This window comes from Mangifera indica, chromosome 19 (genome assembly GCF_011075055.1).
Source record: "Mangifera indica cultivar Alphonso chromosome 19, CATAS_Mindica_2.1, whole genome shotgun sequence".
Lineage (NCBI taxonomy): Eukaryota > Viridiplantae > Streptophyta > Magnoliopsida > Sapindales > Anacardiaceae > Mangifera > Mangifera indica.
Genome location: NC_058155.1, coordinates 3,511,297 through 3,537,716, shown reverse-complemented (window position 1 = coordinate 3,537,716; position 26,420 = coordinate 3,511,297). Strand labels below are relative to the sequence as shown.

Genomic DNA, 26,420 nt, shown 5'->3' with positions numbered 1-26,420 from the left:
CATGTTTTCCTCTGTTTCGTGAACTGATTTGTGTGCTTGCAGTCTCCTTTTCGCTTCTTTTCTCAGCCCTTTCGCAGTCTTTTCAATTTCTGGATCAAACTGTAAACTAGCTTGTTTCAAAGATCGCGTAACGAACATACAAATTAAAAACTCCCCGGCAACGGCGCCAAAATTTGGTACGTGCTGTCGTTGACACCCAAATTAAATTCTAAATTCCTGTAACAAAAATGTAGTAAAGGAAAGTAGGGATCGATCCCTCGAAGAGCCTTGATTGGTACGTCGTTACAAATAATCTAAACAAAGAAATAAAAGGGGGGTTTTGAAGTGAATGCAAATTATAATGAAAAACACTAATTAAAAATTCAGTAAAATAATCTAAAAGGAATAAATCGATTTAACAAACCTTGGTCTTCGGTCACATCCACCATTGGAACTACGATCGATCATCGAAACAAAATATCAAATTAATTATTCAAATATTCGTTGTGGTATTAAATTAACCTATCCTTCCTTACGATTAGTTAACCAAAAACATGTATTTCAATTAACCCTTATTGATTAATAATTCGGATACGATCTCGAATTTAATTAAACAATAGCATTACGAATTAGAAAGACCAACGAAGCAAGACGACACAAACGTACGACGTTGCATTTAATCTAGTTGATTATTTCCCTAGGATTATCGCTTCTGACGCAGCAAACGATAAACTTAGTTGCCACTTCGATTAGATGGATTGAACAATTACGGATTCAGCACCTAAACTAGCCGTAGATTATATTAATTGATAAACTAATCGCGCGCCTTAGAAATCAACCAACACAATCATAAACAAATAATTCAGAAAGATAATCAATACTCGAATAAATAAAAAAGATGCATTAAAGAACAAAAATAAATCTCACAATCATTGTAGTTCCATGGTTTCAGATCCCTTCAACCAAGATAAATTATTCAGCCACTGTAAACCATATTTTGCTCTCTAATTCTCTAAGTACAATGGTTGATAATTCTCAAATAAAAATAAGAGTTTATATATATTTTCTTCCTACTAAAAATCTGGAAATTGAAACTAATCCTAATCTCCTAATCCAATCAAGCAAAGTGATACTTATCTTCCCAAAAAGAAAGGAAAAGGAAAAGATATATATTTTTAATATAAATCCTTCTTCCAAAAATATCATTCCTTATTTAGCTCAATTACTCCTCTTTTCCAGCTGGTGATTATCCTTTTCCTAGGAAGCAAATCTTAATACTTTTTGGACTCTTGCAACAGATCTGGACGTTCAGATCTGCTTTCCGGATTCTGCTCTCATCTTTCACGTGCCCACGCCTAGTCTGCATTACGAAATTTCCAGTTTAATATGTCTGCTGCAGTTTTTCCTCTTTTTGGCCCTTATTTATTCCAAAATTGCTCAAATCTTCCTAAATGCAAAAAGATAAGTAATTCCATTAGATTAAATCAAATTTCCACACAACACAAGGGAATTATAAATCAAAATAGTAACAATTATTGGCCTTATCAGTAGCCTGACTTTAATGTCAAGAAGCAGATACTGATTCTAATAGATACCTGGCAAGAAGCTTTTGGAGGACTGAGGGCAAGGTATCCACAATATTTTGCAGCATACCAGGAGTTGTTGGTATGTTTCTGGTGGATGGTTCTTTGAGTGATTAATTAGTGGAGAAAAAACCTATGTGATGAGACATGGCACTGCCATTTATTCAACTTTTCATGCATTTTTTACATAGATTGATTTCATTGTACATTTCTATACTGATTCTGAGAATATTTGAAATGGTGATAATCACCAAGAGGCAGCTGAGTCTTCTACAGATTCTGAGTTCCCAACTTTGAGGTATTTCTCTTAGCAAGTTTTTAATGGAAGCTAATTTAGTGGTACTTAATGCCATGAGCATAGCCATTTATTTGATACTTGTGCTGTTTTTTTAAGCTGCCTGTGAGAATATGATGTTAAAATTTGTTATGCACACACACTTAATTGGTGTAGTGTTCCATTGTTATTGTGATTTCATTTCAGTGGTCAATCCACTCTACTTATGGCTCCATTATTTTTTTATTTTTTGTCATGTCTTTCTTCTGAGTACTGGAGCACTAACTTCACCTGATGATTTGGGTATTGCAAAATAAGAATGAGTATTGGCTATTTGTTTTATTTTAATTTTAATGTTTGTGTTGCATTTACTACTTCCTTTACCATCTTCTGTGGTAAAATTAGTAATCATGTTTCATAATTTGGCTAGAATTTGATTAGCTTGACAGAAATTCAGAATGCATGTGGCATTATGGATGTCCTTTCTGAAATGCTGAATGCATTAGATCGAAGCAACAAAGAGGCACTATTCAAACTCTATTTGATTCAACACTTTGCTACTAAATCTTGGTGCGAGTTGGATAATTAATTGATATGTAATGCTGAAACTTATGAAATTTAGATAAGTTTTAAGATCTTACATGTAAGTTCTAAATGTTTATGATAAAAATTATAAACCTCTAATCCATTCAGTTAATTTTGCTCTTACTGTAGACTACAGTTTAATGTTCATTTTCTAGTTTTATGATGTGTTAACTTTAACTTGCAGGATGTTAAGCAGGAGGTGATTATTGACTGGGTGGAACAGTGTCGAACATCTTGCTAATTCAACTAAGTCATTGTTTTTCACCCACTTGTATGTGTTTCTTATTTAGTGATGACTCAAATCTTTTACTGTTTCCCTGTCTCAATATCATGTTGTTATATTGCTATTTTTATGTCAAGTTTCAGCACTGCTATGTCAGCATATATATTTCTGCGATAAATTTTTATCTATTTCTTTCAGAGATGAGTCACTGCTATGTCAAGGATTTCTTGTGTAACAGTCAACAGGTATCAATATTGTTTTGCATGAGTGCAGTTTTCTGTGCAAGCAAATCCCCAAATTTTGCAAGTGCCTACAATTTTTCATACATAAGAATCTACCTTCTATCAATAATTGAGAGGATTTTTTTCATGATTATTAATTTGGTAGGATTGAAATGATGGTTGATTCAGTCTATTTTGGTTTTCTTTACTTTGTCTAATAATAAGATTGTGAGAAAAAAATATATGTTTGAATGTGTGTATATATGTATATATGTTATGCACATTTTAATCCTATCCTCTCTCTTCACAATTTGTAGGTACTTGAAGACACAAGTGAATCTTGAAACATTTGATTGTATGTGATACATAGATTCTTATATTACTTGTAATAAATTTTTAGTTTTGATTATAGGGAGAGATTACTATAATAAGAAATTTATAGTTTTTTTTCTTATATTTTGTATGGGGACTTTGAGATAATTGTGATTAGAACATAATCAGTGTCAATGATCATATTTTGAGAATTAAAATTTTATTATCAATATTGATAGTGATGGGTAAATATTGTTATAACAACGAGGATATCTATTATTGATATTATGTTTAGTGACCAATAAATATTGCTATGATGACGGAGATATTCATCGTTGATATTATGTATAGTGACCGGTAATTTTGCTATGATGACGAAGATATTCATCGTTGATATTATGTTTAGTGACTGATAACTATTGTTATAACGATTGAAATATTCATCGTTGATATTATATATAGTGATGAGTAAATATTGTTATAATGACTAGAATATTCATTGTTGAAATTATTATTTGTCATGATAGGATTTACATATCTCATTATTTATATTAACAATAGAGTTTTTCTTCCTATTTTTAATACTATTAATAGCGAAGGCTATAAAGATGAGATTTTTTTTATCATTAAAACCCTTTAATAACGGAAAATAGATTTTTAATGATTAATTTTTCTTTCGTATTATCCCATTTTTTTGTAGTGACTATTGTCAAAACCTGTGGAAGCCTCAGGAATTCTTGCAAATTGTCATCAGTAAATTTAAGGAAAAAATGGGTGGGGATTTGACTTGTTTTTGTTTATATGTGAGGGCATTTTGGTTATTTTTCATGTTAATAAGACTTTTTTTCTTTCTGAAGGAGACTGGGCAATTTTATTTAGAACTTAATGTTTAGGGTATTGAATTTAACATCCCTTGATTTAATTATAGGATGTTTATGATAGGATATTTGATTTTATTAAGTTGATATATTTGATTTAATTAAGATAAATATTTGATTTGATTTAAATATTATTTGAATTTGAAATTTCAAATATTGGAAGTGGGAGAGAGAGAGAAACATTGTTATTTAGACATTTGGGTAGCCTTTGGTTGATAGAGAGGCTATGACCTTTGGGAGAAGTTGACACCATTAGTTGTCAATACTATTTTCTTTCAATATTAATAATATCTAGCTAGGTTCCTAACAATTAGTATCTTGGTTGTAGTTTCAATGACTAAAAGAATTGGAGTCTCGAGATATGTCGGCAAAAGGAATATTTTTTTATTGTGAAGGTAAACTTGAGTCTTATTACAACTATAGGTTTAAATAGTTAGTAGTGTTACTGGTGGACGAGGATGGATTCGACGATGATGTCAAATCGATAGCAAGCGATAAAAACCAAAAGAGGAGAGAAGTTTATCTAGTGGAGAAGAGTGTAACTAATTTTGTTGATATAGGATTTCTGACAACAAAATAGTAGTTTCCGATAACTAGAAAGTGAAATCAATAGATTTTAGCAACTCTGACCATGGATTGATAGGTTCTGATGAATTTACAAAGTTGACGATGATCCAAAAGGGTAATTCGATAGATTCTGGGGGTTACTCAATTGATTTTGACAAAAAGCGATTGTTTTTAGTGAGGCCTAGCTATTAGAAATCGTTTATTTGTCTATTATTTTGACATTAGGGATGAAGGTAAAGTATTTTGAAGGAGGAAGTTTGATGTTGATATTTTTTTATTAGCAATGATAATTGGAATAGAAGCAAAATAGGTTTTCCCAAATTGTGTAGAAAGAAAGGTAAGGAAAAAAAATCTTCTACACCTTAAGAACAAGGTGGCTTTCAAAGGGATGTAATGTTAGGATTAAATAAATAAATAAATAATAATAATAATAATAACAATAATAATAAATATATATATATATATTTAGATTAGGATAAATATTTGATTTGATTAAGATAATATTTAAATTTGAAATTTAAATTATTGGAAATATAAATATGAGTGATTGGCGGAGAGGGAGAGAAAAATATTGTTATTTGGGTATTTGAGCAACCATTAGCTAATTGGGAGACTACGACTTTTGGGAGGAGTTCACACTTCTTGTTGTTAACTCTATTTCTCTTTCAATATTAATAAAATCTAAGCTCGGTTTCTAACAATAAGGAGTTGGTACCTCTAGTTGTTAGCACTATTTTATATGTACAACATGTTAGATTTGGGCATGACAAAGAAGAGAATGGAAAATAAAAGTATTGACCTAGAGAAGATTATAGGGATGGTGATGAATCAATTGGACATCATGATTGTTAGTTTGAATAAGTTGGACACCATAGATGCTAGTTTAGATCGTTTGACCAATGGAATTTAGAAAATGAAAAAGTGTACAAGGGAGGAGTTGTATCTATCACTGTCATCGTTGTCATCTATGAAAGAAACTGTGGAATGGGAGGTGATTAAAGAGCAGGACAACAAGATCGAACCTTAGCCACCATTGTCATTATGTGAGAAGAAAGATGAAGAAGTTAAAAAAAGAATGGTGATTGACAAGAAAATGAGATCAAAGTTGGATTTGGAGTTTTTACAGTAGATAAGGTTGAATTTGGTGAGAAAAAGGTTGCAAGGTTGGGATTTGAAACGTATGTGACGGTACTTAAGACGAATGATGCTATAGTAGTGTTTTTGGCAATGGCAAATAACATAAAGTTGACTTTTCCAACCATTAACAACAATTGGATTAGTAGCGAAATCAGAGGATTTTTTTTAATTGGATAGAAAGAAATGTAAAGAAAAAAAATCAAAAAATGATCCCCATCCTTGACGACAAGGTGTTTTTCAAGGAAGAGAAATTATTATTATTAATAATTAAGATAATATTAGATTAGGATTATCTATTAAATTAGGATAACATATTAGATTAAGATAATATAATAAGATTAGGATAATATCTTATTAGAATATTATTAGGATAATAGTTAAGAAGTTATATATAAAGGGGAGTGAGTATTAAAAATGGGAGAAGAAATCTGATATTTGAGTAATTTGGGCAATGATTGGAAGGCTACAATCTTTGGGAGAAGCTAACACGTTTTGCTGTCAACATTATTTTATATGTATTGAGTATCTATCAGAACCCTTCTAGGAAGTTAATTTAGTAGTACAAAAGAATAATGAATCAGATGAATAAGGGAATGTATCAAGGCAGTATAGTTTATGTTTTTGTATAGGTTTTTATTCAAGTAAAATCAAACTGCATATATATATATATATATATATATATATATAGAAGAAACCTCATTTGAGTTAGATTGTTTCTTAGAGACTAAATCAATCACACTAAGTTAAAACGCAAGTTTAATAATTGATCTCACAATCACTGTATTATGTAATTTAAGAATTTAGTGTTGAAATGCCACTAGAAGGGATATAAACCCATGACCTCTTATAAATGAAAATCCCTCTATTGTCATCCAAACAACTCCTTAGAGGTTACATAATTTTATTTGTTCAATGAGATTTTGTTTTTTTAAAATCTTATTACCAATTGTCAAATTCTTTTCTATTATGATTGATACACTTGTCCTCGATCTATAGAATAATTTTAATTATAAAAAAAAAGTAAAAAAAGTACTTAGGTTTCAAATAAGGAAGTAAAACAATATTAGGGTTGTTGATATTGAGGGCAACAACCTTCGGTGGGAGGTTTTCGACACTTTAAATAACTAGACAATGGGAGACTTTGAACTCTTTGAATTTTCCAGATTATATTTGTATCCATTCAATTAATGAAATAATTTTATTTTATTTTATGATTTTTTTGAGTAAAATGTGAGAATCTTAACAAATGATATCAAAACAATAAATCTTGTCGGGGAGACAAATCCACAACCGAAAAAATGAAGAGTCACTGGAGTTGATGCTGGGAAAGTGGCTCCAAAAAAAAAAAAAAAGAAGAAGGAGAAGAGAAAGAGTGACAGAGAATGAGGAAAAGTTAATATCTGAACGAGATTGGCAATGCTATGATAGATTCATAGCAAATATGAGTGATAAAAGATTTGCCCATTACGAAAGGAGAGTAGAAAGTTTGGCCAAAACATAAAAATAGGAGAAGAAGAAGGAAAGAGGAGACGTCGAGAAGGAGAGAGAAAGATAAAAAAAAAGTAAGTAGGGATAAAAAAAAGGGATGAAACATTTAGAATAACATGGGAAAATGTTGTGGCAACTGCCAAAATAAAAAAAAAGTTAAAAAAGTAATGGATAGTAGGTGGTAGAGATGGAAATTTAAAAAAGGCATAGGAAGGAGGAAATGAAAGTGGGGATTGTGTTGGGAGAAACAACGGTGTATGGGAAAACGAATATGTGTATATATATATATATATATATATATATATAGAAACCACCTTGAAAATAATCTGGTTTTAGACATTTATTTGCAATCTTTAAGGTAGTTGTGATTATAAAAAAGGGATTTAGATTTCAAATAAAAAGAAAAAATATTACAATTTTTGTTATCGAGGGCATTCACCTTTAATTGATTATGAGAGGTCTTTAATGTCTCCAATGGTTGAAAAATAAAACGTTTATACTCCTCAAAATATTTGGATTATATTTGTAACCCTCGTATTAATAAAATAATTTTTTATTTTATTATGTTTTTGTATTTTATTTTTAATTTTTATTGAATAAAATGCAAGAATCCTAATATTTTCCTTATTAATTTTGATTATTCAAGAGATACCGAAAATGTCAATTATTTACATGTTCTTTCCTGCCGTTATATCCTTAATAGTTTTTTGTTGCATACAGAGTGAAAACACAATTTTATTAAGAGTCAAGTTTCATGATTCTTGTTATTACATCCAAAGTTACTTACACTTTTATGAATCCAAAAATAATAAGTAAATTGTTGTAAAGTTGTAACATTATTAATTAAGTCCAACATATTGATCCTAAACTTTCTTATTGATAAGTCATTGTTTTGAAGGACCCTAAATTGTATATGAAATTAGTAATTTTTTACTTTTTGGAGTTAAAATGGAAACCCATTGCCCTAGATAATATAATAATCCGGGGAGGTTCTTTGGATATTTATCTAGATATGCTCGCGTAGTTAATAAATACGAAAATAAGAAAAAAAAAAGATATAGAAATTGTGTAGGTATAATATGATAAATAGTAAAAATTATGTTTGTAAAAAAATATTTATAAAATTCACATGCAAGAAAAATATAAAACATGTATATATAAATTTAATATAACATATCGTTCATAATATATTTATAAAAATACAATAATATTAATAATAATTTTAATAATTTTTACAAATCTTCTAATAAAAATCAATATAATAATTCAAATATAAGGTATTTAATTAATTATTAAATCTAATATAACATAGTACATACTCAAAATTCAAATTATTGTCTTGAGACTTTTAATAAAAACTCCGTTAAGACTCAAACACAAGATACATGTCCGCAATATTAAAATTATTATAAAACTAACAAAAATAAATTCCAAATTTATGTCAAATAGACTTATATGATAGAAAAAATAGTCTAAAGAGTACAGTGCTATACATTTAAAAAGTTTATTATCAAAGCCTGCAAATAGAAATTTTTAACTAAACACATAAATAATCAAGAATAACATTTAATTCATGCACGGGGTGTTAACACATCCATAAAAAACATTTAATTAAAAATACTTAAGTAAAATTCAATTTGACATAAGAAGTACCTTCTCAAATTAGCAATAGAACAAAAAATAATAATTAATAAAAAGTTCATAAATTTCATAATATATAAAAGAGTTGACCAGTTTTGAAAAATAAATATGAGTACACAATAAAATTAGGGGTCGCTCTTATTTGCTATACCAAAAGATAACATTATACTACAATCAAAATTTTCCACATATAAAAACCTTTAGAATGAAACAAAGTAAGAGATTAACAAAAGAAATACTAATAACAGAGAGTAATACCAATTCATTTTTTCAAAAATTGTATATAGGTCCAAAGGGAAATTATGAACCGTATGTATATGTATAACAAAGTTGACATATGAGTCTGATTATTAATTGTAATACCTTCATACAAGGGAGAAAATACAAAATTAAGGATTAAGAAGATAATTTAGGTATTTAAGTCTTTTGGTGGAGCATGAATCTTCACATAAGAGAGGGAGAATAAGAAATTAGGGATTAAGAAGAAACAAATTGAGTTTTTTTTTTTTAAATAGTTGTGATATTATTATAAATAATTGAAAATAAAAAAGGTAATTTTGTACTCTAAATTTAACAAAAAATTAAAAAATATAAAAAATGTAAAATACGATTAAATAATTCATATTTAATACGTAAGGAATGTAAAATATGTATTTAATATATTTTGAATTCAATAATTCTTTTTAACGAATTTAATGCTTGAGTTAAACATGAATGTGAATTAAATGTGTTTGTACCAATTAGGCATGCAGGTTTGAGTTATTAAAAAAAAAATAAAAACTAATATATCACTTTTCCTAAGATCTCATGTGTTTTGCTAAATAGAATATGAGCACGTAAGAAAAGTTAATTAAATTAAAAAAAATTAAGTTCTATGTAGATTTTTTTTTTAATAATAAGATAATAAATTCATATGAAATTACAAAAACAATACTAATTATTTAAAGTACATATTTCTTAATATATAATTAAAACACATATATAATATATTATTAGATGATTAATAATTAATATATCACATTATTTATAAATTTAAAATTACGTTTATAAAAAAATAATATATTATTATATAATTTGATTTTGAATTAAAAATTAATCTAAACCCAATCACATAACGATGATCTGTGCAACTATTGTTCTAAATTAAAAGATGTAAGCAAATAATCGATCTAAAACGAAACAAATTAAAGAGCAAGAAGGGTGATGACCAGGTGATCCACCATTTCAACAAGGCGAGTCTGCGACAAAAGTTTCAGTCAACTATCAGTGCCGCATTCCTACTTTCCTTTTTAAATCCTGTGAGCAGACTCAGAATTCAAACAAGTACGATGGCTTATTCTTCTCTATTAAAGTATGATGTTTCTCTTAGTTTCAGAGGTGAGGATACCCATGATGGCTTTACGAGCCACCTGAATGCAGCTTTGTATAAGAGAAAGATTGAAACTTTCATCGATTACGAACTTAAAAGAGGAGATGAGATTTCATCTTCTCTTTTGAAGGCAATTGAAGGTTCAAAGATTTCAATTATCGTTTTCTCAAAACTCTATGCTTCTTCTAGATGGTGCCTCGAAGAACTTGTAAAGATACTCGATTGCAAGAAAATGAACGGTCAGATTGAGATACCGGTTTTCTATCGTATAGAGCCATCAGATGTACGGAAGCAGACGGGGACTTTTGGCGATGCGTTTTCTATGCATGAAGTACAATTTAGGGAAAAACCAGAGATGTTGCAGAGATGGTGGAGTGCATTGACGGAAGCCGCCAATCTCTCTGGCTTTGATTCAAATGCTATCAGGTAAATGCTTTTGCTTTGATATTGTTTTCGGTTTTGGGGTTTTTAATTGGCCAAAGCAAAGACTATTTCACACCCAAGGTATGCTGCATTCCCAAGTTTTCTCCTTTAACTTTGATAATACCAAATACTCACCTATGAACAGTTAAAATTATCGATAGTGAGAGTAAAATCGTTATTTTCTATATAATATTAAAAATAAACTAAAATATAATCTCTTTTTACCCTTTAATTTTTTATTTTTCGTTATGAGCCTCTAAGCGAATATTTCAGTAATTGGACAAATGCATATATCATATACTATTTTGGTAATTTCATCTATCATAAAATATTTTTATGAGTACGACAACAACCAAACAGTCTAGTTTGAAAAGAGGCTTTTTAAATTGATAATAAAAGAACAAACAGTTTCTTGATAAAAAGTTATGTTTCTTATAAAATTTATTGCATAAACTCTATATGCTTTAAGCTCTTCTTGGAGTCTTTACCTAATGGCCCTTAATTCTTATATATAGCTGCGTGATAGATCCAAAATATAAACTTTAATTATTATATGATGGATATTGAAAAGGGTGGATTGTGTATTCAGATAAACTCGTTGATTAAGGGCCATATAAACTTTAATTATTATATGGCCCTTAATTCTTATATATAGCTACTATATTTTTTAGTTTTTGTAACCAAATTAAGCTTACATTATTTACAATAACAAGGCCTAAAAAATTTTTCATTTCGTGTTTGGACAAAATTGGGCTATTGGAATCAGGCTTTGTCTTTATATCTGTTTCATTAACTTGTTGATTAGCTTATTGTTGTTATTACCTTTTATTTCTGTTGTAGGCCTGAATCGAAACTTACAGAGACAATTATTGAACATATTTTGAAGAGATTGAATGATATGTCTTCTAGTGATAATAAGAACTTGGTTGGAATAGTGATGAAGATTGAGAAAATTAAATCTTTATTATTTGATGGGTCGGCTAAAGTATGCAATGTAGGAATATGGGGTATGGGTGGTATAGGCAAGACGACTCTTGCTAATGCTATCTTCAATGAAATATCAAGTGAATTTGAAGCTTCTCATTTCATTCAAAATGTTAGGGAAGCATCAAATAAAAATCAACAACCCCATTTGCAGAAGGAACTTCTTTCTGCAATATTAGGGGATGGAAACCTTAATATAGGTTTCACATTCACAAAAGAAAGGCTTGGACGTAAAAGGATTTTTATTGTTTTTGATGATGTGACAGATTTGAAACAAATAAGCGAATTAATTGGAGATATTGAAGACTTGGGTTTTGGAAGTGGAATCATTATAACTACAAGAGATAAACAAGTGCTTAAAAATTGTGGATTGAATGATTCTACCATTTATGAGGTTGAAGAATTATGTAGTGATTACTCTCTTCGACTTTTTAAACAACATGCCTTCAAACAAAACCATCCAGTTGATGAAGTTTACTTGAAGCTTTCAAAAAGAGTATTAAATTATACAAAAGGTTTGCCTTTAGCTCTTGAAGTCTTAAGATGTTTTCTACTTGGTAGAGAAAAACTTGAATGGGAAAGTGCACTAGATGAATTTAAAAAAATCTCCAAATGAGGTTATCCAAACGGTGCTTAAGATTAGTTTTAATGGATCATTTAATAAAGAGAAGACTTTATTTTTAGATATTGCATGTTTCTTTATAAGATGGGATAAATATCTACTTGGTACTATTGGTTCACATATTGGAGTAAGTGTTCTTGTTGATAAAACTCTTATAACTATTTCACACAACACCATAGGAATGCATGATTTGATTCAAGAAATGGGTTGGGAAATTGTCCGACAAGAGCTTGTCAATAAACTTGGCCAACGTAGCCGATTGTGACATCATGATGATGTCTATCTTGTATTAAAAAAACATATGGTAAATATACATGAGATTAACTTTCAATTTATATTTTATATTGTACGGGATATCTTGAAATATTTGAACTAGAAGACTATCTTTTTCATTTGAGTAGTTTTATGTGCACAAACAATGACATGTTACCATATGATTGGATAGTTTAAAATTAGAGATAAAATAACATCTAATCACATGATGACATGTCATTGTTTGTGCATAAAGTTATGTATATTGTTTATGCACATAGTTTTATTGTTTTCATTTATTCCACATAGAAAAGTTCATGTGGGGTTTTGGATTTGGGAAGTATATCATGTTATTGTGTTGTTAACTTATTTTTTGATTTTGATTGTAGGGAACTAATCAAATAAGAGGCATGCCCTTTGATATGGTTAAAATGAGAATGATATACTTAAATCCTTATGCACTCTCAGACATGGCTAATCTAAGTGTCCTGATAGTAAATATCTCAGATTGGAGTTGCAGCAATAAGGTTTATGGTTATGACAACATTGAATTTGATTTCTCAGAGTTAATATGTCCCTGCTGGGATCATTATCCCTTCCCATTGTTGCCTAAGAAATTTTATCCTGAGAACCTTGTTGTACTTAAGATGTGTAACAACAATCTCCAACAACTTTGGACGGGTATCAAGGTATATGTTCATTTCATATGAAAATTTTCTTATTATAAATTATAAATTTTATTTTCTAATTTGTATTTGTCATTTCCTTTTCTGTTCAGGACCTTGCTCATTTAAAATACATTGATCTGAGTTACTCAGATTATATTCTTAGGGTCCCAGACCTCTCAAAAGCTCCAAATCTAGAGAGTTCGATTTTAGAAGATAGTATACGTTTGTTTGAGATCACTCCTCCATCTCAGAATCTCAATAAACTTGTTAATTTGAATCTAAGAAATTGCAAGAGCCTTATTGACCTTCCAATTGGCATTCAATCAAAGTACTTAAGAGTTATTATTCTCTCTGATTGTTCTAAGCGCTACACAGCTCCAAGGATATCATGTAATATGGAAAGATTGTGTTTGGATGGAACTGCAATAAAAAAATTATCTTCTTCCATAGAAAGTCCTTCGAGGCTAGTTGAACTGATCTTAAGAACTGTTTAAGCCTTGAAAGTCTTCCAAGCAGTGTTTGTAATTTGAAATCTCTTCGATGGCTTGATCTCTCTGGTTTGTCAAATCTAAAAGTTGTACCAGAGATCCCATGCAATATAGAAGGATTATATTTAGATGGAACTGCTATAAAAGAATTGTCTTCAACAACTGAGAATGTTTCCAATCTAGAAAGACTGAGTCTTAGAAATTGTTCAAGCCTTGAAAGTCTTCCAAACGGCATTTGTAAATTGAAGTTTCTGAAACATCTTTGTATCTCTGGTTGTTTGAAAATTGATAGATTGCCCGAAGACATAGGAAATTTAGAAAGTTTGGAAGCGCTAGAAGCTGATGATTTGACAGAAGTACCTTCATCTATAGTACGTCTGAAAAACCTTCATGATTTATCTTTGGAGAGATGTAAGAGTCAAGGGCTGGTGCGCATACTATCACCTGTTTTATCAGATTGCCTTCTTTTACAGAGAATAAATTTGAATTTCTGCATTCTCTCAGAGTTGCCCTATAATTTTGGCCAATTGTCATTTCTTAATTCCTTAATATTAGTCGGAAATAATTCTGAGACTTTACCTACAAGCATCATGAACCTCTCCAAGTTGTCGTTCCTCAACATAAAGTTTTGTAATAGGCTTCAATACTTACCAAAGCTGCCATGTCAGCTACAGATTCTAGAGGCAGAGGGTTGTGAATTGCTGAAAACATTATCAGGTTTCATAAGTCCATATTATAGATATTTACTTAGCTTCACCAGCTGCTTGAGTGTGGATTGGAAAGAGATCAGAAACATCATTGATGATGCTTTTCTTAATAATTACTCAAATAAAGTTTTAAGGCATGAAGCAGCGAAGGTATCTTTCAGTCTTGCATATTCAAAGTCTCATATGATTTCAATTTCTTTTTCTTTTACACATAAAAAACATGAAGTTAAATTAACATTTTTAATTCTATGGTGCAGGGGAGAGTTGGCCTTCCAGAAGGTTATATTTGTTTCCCTGAAAGTGAAATTCCAGGGTTCTTTGATATTCAGGGTAGTGGATCTCGCATAGTGCTACCACAAGGTTTGTTGAAGCATGAGTTTTTGGGGTTTGTATTTTGTGACATTGTAGGAGTCAAAGGTGACACTAGGTACCATGGGAATGGTAGGAATTATTTTCAGTATCATTTGTCTTGTAAATACAAACGTGCTGGTGGGATAGTTTGTATTAAAGAAATTTTGGTTGATGGACTCAGCTCTATTAAGTAGATCACATAATCATGGGGTATAATTGCAATGTTTTTGTTGAATTCACTTGCAAAATGAAGGCCTTCTTCGATTTCATGTGTTCTTTGTTTATAAAGAAGTGCGGGATTTACTTATTGTTCGGTGAAGAGTTTGAACCACATTCCAAGAGGCTGGAAGCTTCAAATTTCTTTAAGGGTGAACCCAGCTCAAGGTAATTGATATGATTAAGTAATGCTCTCCATATATACTCTATTTTCAAACTTATGATTTTCTTTTGATCTCAATTACCATATATATATGTATGTTCATGATGTATGATATCTTACTTTCATATCTGGTAAAATTCAAATTTGTAATTCATGAGTAATGCTATTATTACTGACATTGATGTACATTTATATTTTTTAGACAACTTTATAACAAATTCAAGTACATTATAATTAAGTAAACTACAAATAGGCAAAATGTAGGCAAATTATTGTAAACTATCCATAAGGTTTCCAAATTTATCAGTTGGATGACAACTTTCACACTTTTTATCATAGACTCTGCTCAAATTTTGAGATTATATCATGGATATCCCTTGCCTTAACTCAAGTATGTTGTCAATTGTGGTGACTTTGGTCTTAGAAGAAAATTGTTTTGTGTTAGGACCAAAGTTTGCACAAGGAAGAAAGGGAGGAAGAGAACTGGAATGATAACTCATGGCAGAGGATTACAGGAGACTAGCATTCAATAGACTTTTGTATTGAAATAACCCGGATTTGAGGTACAATTTGCTGAATATTGCAACCCCCACTATTTTGCAACATAATGGCAATGTGACAAGATTAGCACAAAGGGCTGTCTAAGATAATTTTTTTAAACTTTCAATGCCCATTTGATAATGTAAAGGGGTATCTATGTTACATTTTCAAACTTTGAGGGTAATCTATGGTAAGAAATGCAAAAGTTATAATATTACTGACAAATTTTAAAACCAGGGGATAAGTCTATGATAATCTCCTAAAAAATTTACGATCTATAAATACTGCACTATTGATGCAAATATAAATTTTTTAAATCTTTAAAAAAAAAAAAAAATCTGTGGTGTATTTGTCAAAATCTATTGTAATATGAAGTATTTCTTTTAGACTCTCTGGATATTGATTATATAATGAATCTTTAATTGCAGTAAATTGTCTAAATTAGAAAAAATGTATTACATTTATTAAATAATCCCAAACACGATGATATCTTATTTTTCCTTTTAATTTAATAAAGTTCAATTGAAAGGTATTATTCTAATTTTCTCTTCTAAATTAGTTATATCAATATCTAAGTTTTTGTAAAGATGTCTGGCGAAATACTGACTAGAGAGTGGATTATCAATAATGTTAGTTCTTTCTTTTGAAAATTTGACTGTAGGGAGAATTTTGAGTTGGGGAAACGTATGGAGATGAGTAAAGCAGTAGAGCAAGTTGTGAGCAATAACAGTGTAAATAGTCGTAATAATAATGGAGATGGTGTTCATGCTGGTGGTGTTGCTGAAGAGGGTTCTTTTCAGCAAAGTCATGCTGGCAGTGATAGTGTTTATCAAAGAGGGAATAGGGGAACAGGCAATATGCCAGAGATGAAAAGGAGAGTGTCAGCCAGTCCAATTAGAAATGGAGGACCTGGTGCAGTGGGTGGAACAGGAATGATGGGAAAAGTTGGAAATGCTTTTGGGCATCCTCTGATGTATCCTCAACCATTCGCATTTGATCTGAGGATTGGTGCACCTACAGGGTGGATGTGCAATTATAGGGGTTCTCTTGGTGCTTTAACACCTCCTTTTTCTAGGGTTTTATCCAGATGTACTCTCATTGATGAAGAGGAAGCACGCTCTACTAAGAGTTTTGAATCTTCAAATTTCTATAAAGGGGAATCCAGCTTGAGGTAATAAAATAAGATGTATACCTTCCCTATTGCATCTAATTTCACTATTTTCTTATTTTTTTATGCTTATGGCTTATTTCTGATATAGTTTCATCTTATCTCAAATATCATTTATACATGTTCATATGACTTAGGAAATCTGTGTTATATTAAGTAAGATGCAAACTTTTAATTCTGGATTAAAGTTGTTAGTAGTGACTACCATGAGCCAGGTTTTTTTTCTTCTGTTTTTTTATTTTAACTTTTTTGGCAACAGTGATATATATACATGAATGTTTTATTTTAAAAGATCTTTTAAACTACTTTATAACTAATTCAAGACCCAATGCCTTGTATGTGCAGTGTATAATATATATTTTTTAAACTCTTTCTGGATAATTTGTTTTTAAATAAAATCTTTAATTGTTGTATATCAGAATAAATGTAGTGCATTTATTATATACTCTCAACATTATGATATATTATTATTTATTTGAATTTAATGAAGTTCAGTTGAAAAGTAACGTTATTGTTCTATTAATCTTTTGTTTCTAAATTAAAAATCTCAAATTTTAATTTTTTATGTAGATTTTTCAAAAAGATAACTGCCAAATATACACCTCAAAAACATGTGTAGTGTAGGGAGAATCTTTAGAATCAACAGAAGGATATGAGAACAAAGTAATCCTATGAGGCATAAATATATACTTGTAATTGGCAGTAAAATAATCTTATATCTAGGGGCTTAGCCAAGAAAATTTTCCAGGCTTGCCTACTGTTAATCCTTTTTGTTGAAGATATTTTGTACATAAATACTTTTTTGGAACCTTAATGGTGAGAAAAATTTCATTGATATGAATTTATTTTGTGATCCATGTCTCTCAATTGCGCATCTATTAAATAAAATTACTAAAAAAGTCCCCACAAAGAAATAAATAACATGTAATGCAGATATAACAAAATGTTATTACAATTGTCTCTCAAGAGAGAAAAAATCATATATTACCTAATAATGTTATTACAATTTTCACCAAATTTTTTTTTATACTGGTCATAGTATTAATGTGAATGTTAATTTATATTAGCAATTCATCATTTATATTAGCCTAATAATATTTTGTAACACCAAAATCCAAGCCATTTTGATTGGACCCAACTGACCTGTTAACTTTGGAGAAGCCTCAAAAGTTTATCCTGGGTGTTAGTATAATTGATTTCTTACTTTTCCGAGGAAAAAGGGAGAGTAAACATTTAATCAGATAAGAACTGATATACCCAGGTTAGTAAAATTTGCAGTTTTCATTATAATTTCTTTAATGGAGTTCTTGTGATCAGTTTTCCTCAAATTATTGTTGGAAATGAACGAAAGGGTAATTGTTGGAAATTAAGTAAGGAGAAAATTCTGGAAAATTGTTGGACGTATTCTGTTTTTCATTTTGGAGATGACTGGCCTCTCAAAACCCAGCTTTAGTGTTTCAGTTTCTTCAATTTCTGCCCTACTTTCAATTTAAATTTGTTTCTAGATTATTGTAATGATTGGAGTATTGCTGCTGAGTAATACAACTGTTGAATGAAATTACGTTTTCCTTGACTGTCCACTTCTCTTTCATTTTCAAAGGATGATTTTTCCATTGTGTTGTCAAATTGAGATGGAGTTTGCTGGAGTTTTGTTAGTGCGTTAGTTTGGTTTCTTTGTGGTGAATTGATTCAGACCAGGAGCGGAGCAACAACACAATCTAGCAACCCAACTCAGTTCAACTAGTCACCCAACTATAAAATCACTCCTCTATGCCAAGCAACAACCAGAAGATAGAAAATAGAGAAAGTAATGCCAATTGTATCACTGAATATTTGTAACCCAGATAATGAAAATAGACAAGTTTTGTATTAAGCAGTTTTTTCTGAAATGAAATACAAACTAGTTCTGGAATTCTACTTTCACTCTTTTTACATGGATCACTAAAACAACTGAAATAACAAAAGAGCAGCCACATAAACAAAATGAACATCAAGCCAAGTTTTTCTAGCATTTGAGAGGTTGGGTCTCTCCCATTTTCCCTTTTCCTTTCAAAATTTTCTTTGCCTCTTTGCTCCTCACCTCCAGGCCCATATCATTCTCTCTTTCCACATAACTGCCTTGCCACCTGATGCATATATGGATTGTCCCCTGACTCTGTTGTATTGCTACAGTATCTCCCTTGTGCCCATGTTGGTTTGTTTCTCCTTCTCTAGTTTGTTGCCTGCCATTTGTTGCTCCTATTCTGTTGTCAGGTGTCATTCCTTTTGCTCCTTTCTTGCTTCTCTTTCTTATGTAAACTTTAGCCCTAAAATTGCCCTGCCCATCTAAAGGTACCTTGTCCTGAAGGTGCAGGTAAGGGAAAAGTCTTTTAATGTTTTCATATAGCTCCCAGAAGCACTCAAAATCTAGTAATTGCTTCCACTGAATCAATAGTTCAAGATCTCCATGAGAGGAATATCTAAAATCTTTCACTGATTCAGGTTGCACTCGTAGTTCTCCATTTTCGGTTAAACCTTTGAGCAATGGTTGGCTTCTTGCTATTGTACCAATATGTTTTTTAAGTTGCGACACGTGAAACATTGGATGAATTCTTGCTAATTCGGGTAGCTTTAGCCTATAGGCAACTTAACCTATCTTTTCCTCAACCTCAAATGTACCATAAAACCAAGGACATATTTTTTTATTCAGGTGCAATGCTAGTGAACGAAAATAATACGGTCGGAGCTTAAGAAAAACTTGATCACCCACATTAAAAATGTCCTCCCTGTGATGTTTGTCTGATGTTTTCTTCATGCATTCTGGAGCTTTATGCAGGTTACTTTTAAGTTCATCCAACACCAAGTCTCTTTCTCTAATCAAAGTGTTCACTTCCTGTATTCTTGAATCCTCTTTAACCCACCTAAAAATTGGGGGAGGGTCTCTCTCGTAGACTTTTTTGAATGGCATCATCCTTGTCAAGCCATGGAATGATGTGTTATATTAATATTCCGCCCACCTTTTCAGTTGTTCGCTACAAAAACATCTAAGATACGTTCTGATGCTTCTATTGACCACTTCCATTTGACCATCCTTTTGTGGATGGTATGCTAAACTAAATTTAAGGGAAGTACCAGCTCCCTTAAACAATTCCTTACAAAACCCACTCATAAAAACCCTATCCCTATATGTCACAATGAACAGTGGAAACCCGTGAAGGCGAACGACTTCTTTAATAAAACTTACAACCGTTTCTTTAGCTATGAATGGATGTTATAAGGTCATGAAGTGTCTATACTTCAAAAATTTGTCAACCATCACAAGTATTGTATCAATTTTTTTTACCTTTGGCAACCTCAAAATGAAATCCATCAACAATTCTTCTCATATTTTATTTGAAATAGGTAGAGCTGCGACAGGCCCATCAGAGTAGTTGCCTCGTACTACATTCATTGACATACATCACACTCTGCCATGAAATTTTTTATGTCACCTTTCATCCCTTCCCAATACAAAGTTGCAGCCACCTTTTGTAAATCCTGTAAAAACCAAAATGACCTTCATAAGTAAAAGAATGAAACTCAACGATAAGAGATGGATTAAACCTAGATTTTTTTATATCAACAGCCTCCCTTTATAAAGTAATGTGCCTTCTCTCAATTATTACTCCTTATATGCTAGGGGATTGCATCTTAGCTCCTAAATTAATTTCTATAGTTTGTCATTTTCAACTTCTTGTTGGATTCCTTCACCTCCCAATATTTGTGTCACTAAATAAGTTTGAAGTTCCTTTATAAATTTTGGATTATGTGACAACATGTCTACAACCTTGTTCTCACATCTTAGGCGATACATGATCTCAAAATCGAACCCCAACACTTTTACAAGCCATCTCTGTTGATCATGGCTCAACACCTTCTGTTTCGATAGAAATTTCAAGCTTTTTTTATCCGTTCAAACCTTGAAATGTCTTCCTAGCAAATAGTATGGACATTTTTGAAATGTGACCACGATCACCATCAACTCCTTCTTGTATACAAATTTGCTTTAGTTTCAAGGAGAAAGTATCTTAAAAACATAACCAGTCACCTCTCCTGCATCAAGACTACCCTTAAACCAACTCTCAAAGCATTAGTTTTGATTATGAACTCTTTAGTGAAATTTGGCATAGTTAGAATTGGGACTATCACCATAACACTTTTTAATGCTTCAAAGGCCCTCTATGAATCCTCTTCCTAACAAAAGCATTTTTCTTGAGCAAATTGGTTAGTGGCTTGGCTATTTTTTTGTATCCCTTGATGAATTTATGATAATATTTGCTCAACCCCAAAAACATGAACTAGTATGTTTTTTTCATATCCCTACTATAAAGTAGTATGTTGTTACTGAGTACAAACATGAACTTCCACAAGTAAGGGAGAAAGATCATGTTTATCAGATTCTAGAACTTGGTAAGCACGTTGCTTAGTTTAAAAGACATTACGAGGAACTCATAATATCCTTAGACTGAAAGGCATTATGAGGAACCCATAATATCCTTCGTATGTCTGAAAGGTAGTTTTTTTCCAAATCTTTCTCTCTCACTCAAATTTGGTGATATCCAGATTTAAGGTTCAATTTACTGAATATTACTGCCCCCACCAACTCATCCAATAATTCATCAATGGTTGGCATGGGAAACTTGTTTGAATGGTCACCCAGTTTAATGTTCCGTAATCGACACTGAATCTGCAACTACCATCTCATTTTCTTACCAAAATAACAGTTCTTGTGAAGAGGCTCATACTGGATCATAATATTCCCGCTGTCATCATCTCTTGCATAATTCTCTCAATTTCTTTTTTTAGTAGTATGGGTACTTGTACAGGCATAAATTCAATGGTTAAACTTCGTTCCTTAAGGTGATAGCATGATTCTAGTATCTTTTTAGGGGAAGGTCATTTGGTTCTCCAAACTCAGTTAACATTTCCATTACTTAAGGTGGGCTTTCCCCTGTTTTGAATCTTTCTCCTTTGTCATCTACTATGTCCTTACCCAATACCCTTCCTGTCCTTCAATGGTTGATTTCACCAATGCTTTGAAAGATGTATCCAACATTGTTAAAGATGTAACCCCCTTTAATTCTATATGTTTCCCTTCCCAATTAAATTGCATCGTTTGTTCCTTCCAGTTAGTTTTGGCCTCACCTAATTGGTGTAACCAATAAATTCCCAATATCACATCCACCCCTCCAAGACAGAAAGAAAGAAAATCTTGTATTATAGTAACCCCTTACAACAATAAGGTAATACCTCACACTTCCTTACACCTTTAACCATTTTATCATCTCTTAGTACCACGACAAATTGTGTATCTTTAACTGGAATTTTCATATCCTCCACTAGTTTCTCAAAGAGGAAATTATGTGTTGCCCCACTATCAATTAACATTATTATTTTCCTCACCATCAGCTCTTCGATCATCTTCATGGTCTTCAGGGACCCAATACCTATTGTTGAAATGATATTCAAACTCATTGTCATCTCTTTCCCTTCGACTTTTATTTCTTCCTCTACTGTTTTAGTCTTTTCCTTTTGCTTTTTATCAAAGTTTCATATTTGATTTATATCTTGAAGTATCTACAAATTGAATATGTGTGTGTGTGTATGTATATATATATATATATATACACACAAACTGAACTGCTAACCCGCTGGCCACACTACCACCTCATTGTTCTATGTTCCTACTTACAAAATCATAGAGGAACATAGTAAGCACATAGCAACATAATTAATAATAATTTCAAAGTGTTTTCGTATCCAATCATGTTATGGTGTTTTAGATGTGTCTTCAACATCCTAGATGCCCATTTGAGTATGTTAGCACTTTGTGCCCAATTCCAATAACAACGTCATCCTGGATGACTCATAGCAAATGATGTATATTGGTGTCCCAAATGCTTGGTGAAAGCACATGACATCCTCAATGTCACTTATATGGTGTATTCTATAAACATATCGAGCGGGCTTAGGGCTATAGTCACACAGACTAACCCTAATGCTTTCACTACCGCGTTGCATATAGTTTGTGGCATAATCACGTTGTACATAACTTGTTAATAAATCAGACTGCACATAACTTTGTGATAAATCAGACTGCATATAGCTTGATGATAGGTCATATTGCTTGTAACTTGGTGACGAGTCTACACTGTACTAAGCTTGGTGGTGAAAATAGGAAATACATCATTTCAATTTTCAACTTGGAATCACTCTAGTCTAGCTCCATACTGTTGTCCACATAGTTGGGCACACCTGTATTCATTCCCATTCTATACAACCTTCGTTAGGATCTTATTCTTTATTCATCTCCTCATTCATCACTCATAAGGGTAAAATAGTCATTTACATTATTATACACAAACATTGCAAACCTTCTTTTCCATTTATCCCAATTACACATAAGGGGTGTGTGCTCTATATATAGATGTGTATAAAATCCTAGCTATACGGCTGCACAATTAACTAACATGGGCACGTAATCTAGGGTGGCATATACACATGGGCAGACTTAGTAAGTAAGGGCAGACATAAGCCTACCCTCAAATTTTGAAAAAGAAAATCAAATATTTTATTAAACAATATTACTGTTATCTTATATTTAATGTATAATATAGTTTGTGTTTTGAAAGGAAAAATAAAATATTTTATAAACAATATTATTTTTATTTTATATTTAATGTATAATATAATTTAAACTGTGAATCTGCAGCCCCTAAAACTCTTAATTAACTCTTCACTTTCAAATTTCCTATTAAATTTTGTCAAAATGCCTAAGTTATATTCAAAATAAAAATTAAGATTTTCGATATCAATAAGACTATGCATACTCACTTTAAGTACACAAATGAATCCATACTTAATATATGTCATCATATAATTGGGTAATTTTGAATTAAAGATAAAATAACTCTCAATTACGTGATGCACATATAAGTGTATACTTATTTGTATACTTAAAATAAGTATCTATAGTATTGCTATTTTTGATATATCAAATTACCTGAGTTTTTATACCATTCACAATGAAGATATCATTAAACGCTTTTAAAATATAATAAAACTATACGTATAAACTTTTGATTCATAATTTAGGTATACACATAATGTGTCATTATATGATTGAATGACTTTGAATTAAAGATAACATAACATTTAATCATATAATGATATATAATTTGTATATCAAAAAGCATGTATACATAACATTGCTCTTTAAAATATATCAAAGTTGAAAATTGTTTCAAATTGAAGATGTTCAGGTATACCATTTTTACTTCTTTTCATATTTAAATAATCAACATTCAAATATTCATATCTTCAATTATAACATTCTAACGTAGATTTAATTGGGCCTTGATAACGCCATTAATTGTTATTATTTTGATTTCTAATTCCCTTATGTTGTGTGGAAATTTAATTCAATCTAATGGAATTACTTATCTTTTTGTATTTAGGAAGTTTTGAGCATTTTTGGAGTAAGTTGGGCCAAAAAGATGAAAAAATTGGAGTAGACTTGTTAATCTGAAAATTCTGTGATGCTGACTAAGCGTGGGCACGTGAAATGATGAAAGCAGAATTCGTAAATTAAATCTGGATGCCCAGATCAGCTGCAAGGGTCCACAAAATATCAAGTTTTGCTTTCTAAAAAAGGGATAATTACTAGCTGGAAAAGAGGATTAATTGAGATAGATAAAGAAAGATATTTTTGGAGGAAGGATATACATCAAGATATACATATCTTTTCCTTTCTTTTGGGAAGATATGTATCACTTTGGTTGGTTGGGTTAGGAGATTAGGATTGACTTTCAATTTCCAGATTTTTAGTAGGGAGATAATATATATACTTTTATTTTTATTAGATATTATACACCATTGTAATTAGAGAATTAGAGAGAAAAACATGGTCTACAGTGGCTGAATATTTTTTCTTGGTTGAAAGGATTTGAAACCATGGAACTACAATGATTGTGAGATTTATTTTTGTTCTTTAATGCACCTTTTTAATTATTCGGTATTGATTATTTTTCTGAATTATTTTTCATGATTGTGTTGATTGATTTCTAAGGTGCGCAATTAGTTTATCAATTAATATAATCTACTGCTAGTTTAGATGCTGAATCTGTAATTGTTCAATCCATCTAATCAAAGTGGCAACTAGGTTTATCGTTTACTGTGTCAGAAACTGTAAATCCTAGGAAAATAATCAACTGGATTGAATGCAACGTCGTACGTTTGTGTTGTCTTGCTTCGTTGGTCTTTCTAATTCATAGTGCTATTGTTTAATTAAATTTGAGATCGTATCCGAATTATTAATCAATAAGGGTTAATTGGAATACATGTTTTTTGGTTAACTAATCGTAAGGAAGGACAGGTAAATTTAATGCCACAACGAATATTTGAATAATTAATTTGATATTTTGTTTCGATGATCAATCGTAGTTCCAATGGTGGATGTGACCGTAGACCAAGGTTTGTTTAATTGATTAATTGTTTTAAATTATTTCGTTGAATTTTTATTTATTGTTTTTAGTTATAATTTGCATTCAATCCATACCCCAATTTATTTCCTTGTTTTGATTTATTTGTGACAACATACTAATCAAAGCTCTTCGAGGGAATGATCCTTACTTTCCTTTACTACATTTTTGTTACAGAAATTTAGGATTTAATTTGGGTGTTGACGATAACACGTACCAAATTTTGGCACCGTGGCTGGGGAGTTTTTACTTTGTATGTTCGTTACGCAATCTTTGAAACAAGCTAGTTTACAATTTGATCCAGAAATTGAAAAGACTGCAAAAAGGTTGAGAAAAGAAACAAAAAGGAGACGGCAAGCACACAGATCTGCTTGCGAAACAGAGGAAAACATGGCTGTTAATTGGACTTTAAGAGAGCTTGTTACTCCAGATTTGAATCACCAACTACTACCTTTGAATTAAAATCTGGACTAATCCATCTTTTACCTATTTTTTGTGGCTCCACAGGTGAAGATCCTCATAAACATTTGAAAGAATTTCATGTGGTATGCACAGGTATGAAACTGAATGGAGTAACCGAAGAACAAATCAAGATGAGGGCTTTTCCGTTTTCTTTGAAAGATGATGCGTAAGATTGGTTGTATTATCTACCTGTTGGAAGTATCACCACTTGGCATGAGATGAAATGACTATTTCTGGAAAAAAATTTTCCAGCGTCTAGAGCTGCCAGCATAAGGAAAGAAATCTATGGCATTCGGCAACATACTGGAGAATTTTTATACGAATACTGGGAGCGCTTTAAAAAACTCTGTGCAAGCTGTCCATATCACCAAATTAGTGACCAACTGCTTATTCAATATTTCTATGAAGGACTCCTATCAAATGAGAGAAATATGATTTATGCAATGAGTGGTGGAGCATTGGCAGACAAAACACCTGAAGTAGCCCGAAATTTAATTGCAAGCATGGTGTCAAATTCACAACAATTTGGGAATAAATTGGACCATTCGTCTCGGTGTGTCAATGAGGTAAATGTATCTTCTCTTAAAAGATGACTTGATGATCTAACTACTCTTGTACGTC

General features: G+C 31.2%; 1 protein-coding gene, 1 long non-coding RNA gene and 1 other non-coding gene across 5 annotated transcripts; 2 read left to right on the top strand and 1 right to left on the bottom strand.

Moving 5' to 3' along the window:
• The first annotated feature begins 1,534 nt into the window (after positions 1–1,534).
• On the top strand, positions 1,535–3,263 carry LOC123203038. Of its 3 annotated transcripts, XR_006499134.1 has the most exons (5): positions 1,535–1,644; positions 1,818–1,860; positions 2,267–2,692; positions 2,843–2,889; positions 3,183–3,263. It is a non-coding gene; the product is annotated as an uncharacterized LOC123203038 (long non-coding RNA). The 3 variants fall into 3 exon arrangements; XR_006499133.1 differs by having other exon boundaries at positions 1,818–2,692; XR_006499131.1 differs by lacking the exon at positions 1,535–1,644 and having other exon boundaries at positions 1,668–1,860.
• A 6,953-nt stretch (positions 3,264–10,216) lies between these two features.
• LOC123203454 (disease resistance-like protein DSC1) lies at positions 10,217–16,846 on the top strand. The gene is made up of 9 exons (XM_044619808.1): positions 10,217–10,683; positions 11,521–12,160; positions 12,928–13,227; positions 13,317–13,534; positions 13,723–14,551; positions 14,659–14,761; positions 14,810–14,898; positions 15,006–15,136; positions 16,333–16,846. The coding sequence occupies exons 1-9, from the start codon at positions 10,217–10,219 to the stop codon at positions 16,844–16,846; spliced, it is 3,291 nt and encodes a 1,096-aa protein (XP_044475743.1).
• A 9,219-nt stretch (positions 16,847–26,065) lies between these two features.
• LOC123203789 lies at positions 26,066–26,172 on the bottom strand. The gene has a single exon (XR_006499370.1). It is a non-coding gene; the product is annotated as a small nucleolar RNA R71 (small nucleolar RNA).
• Positions 26,173–26,420: the final 248 nt, after the last annotated feature.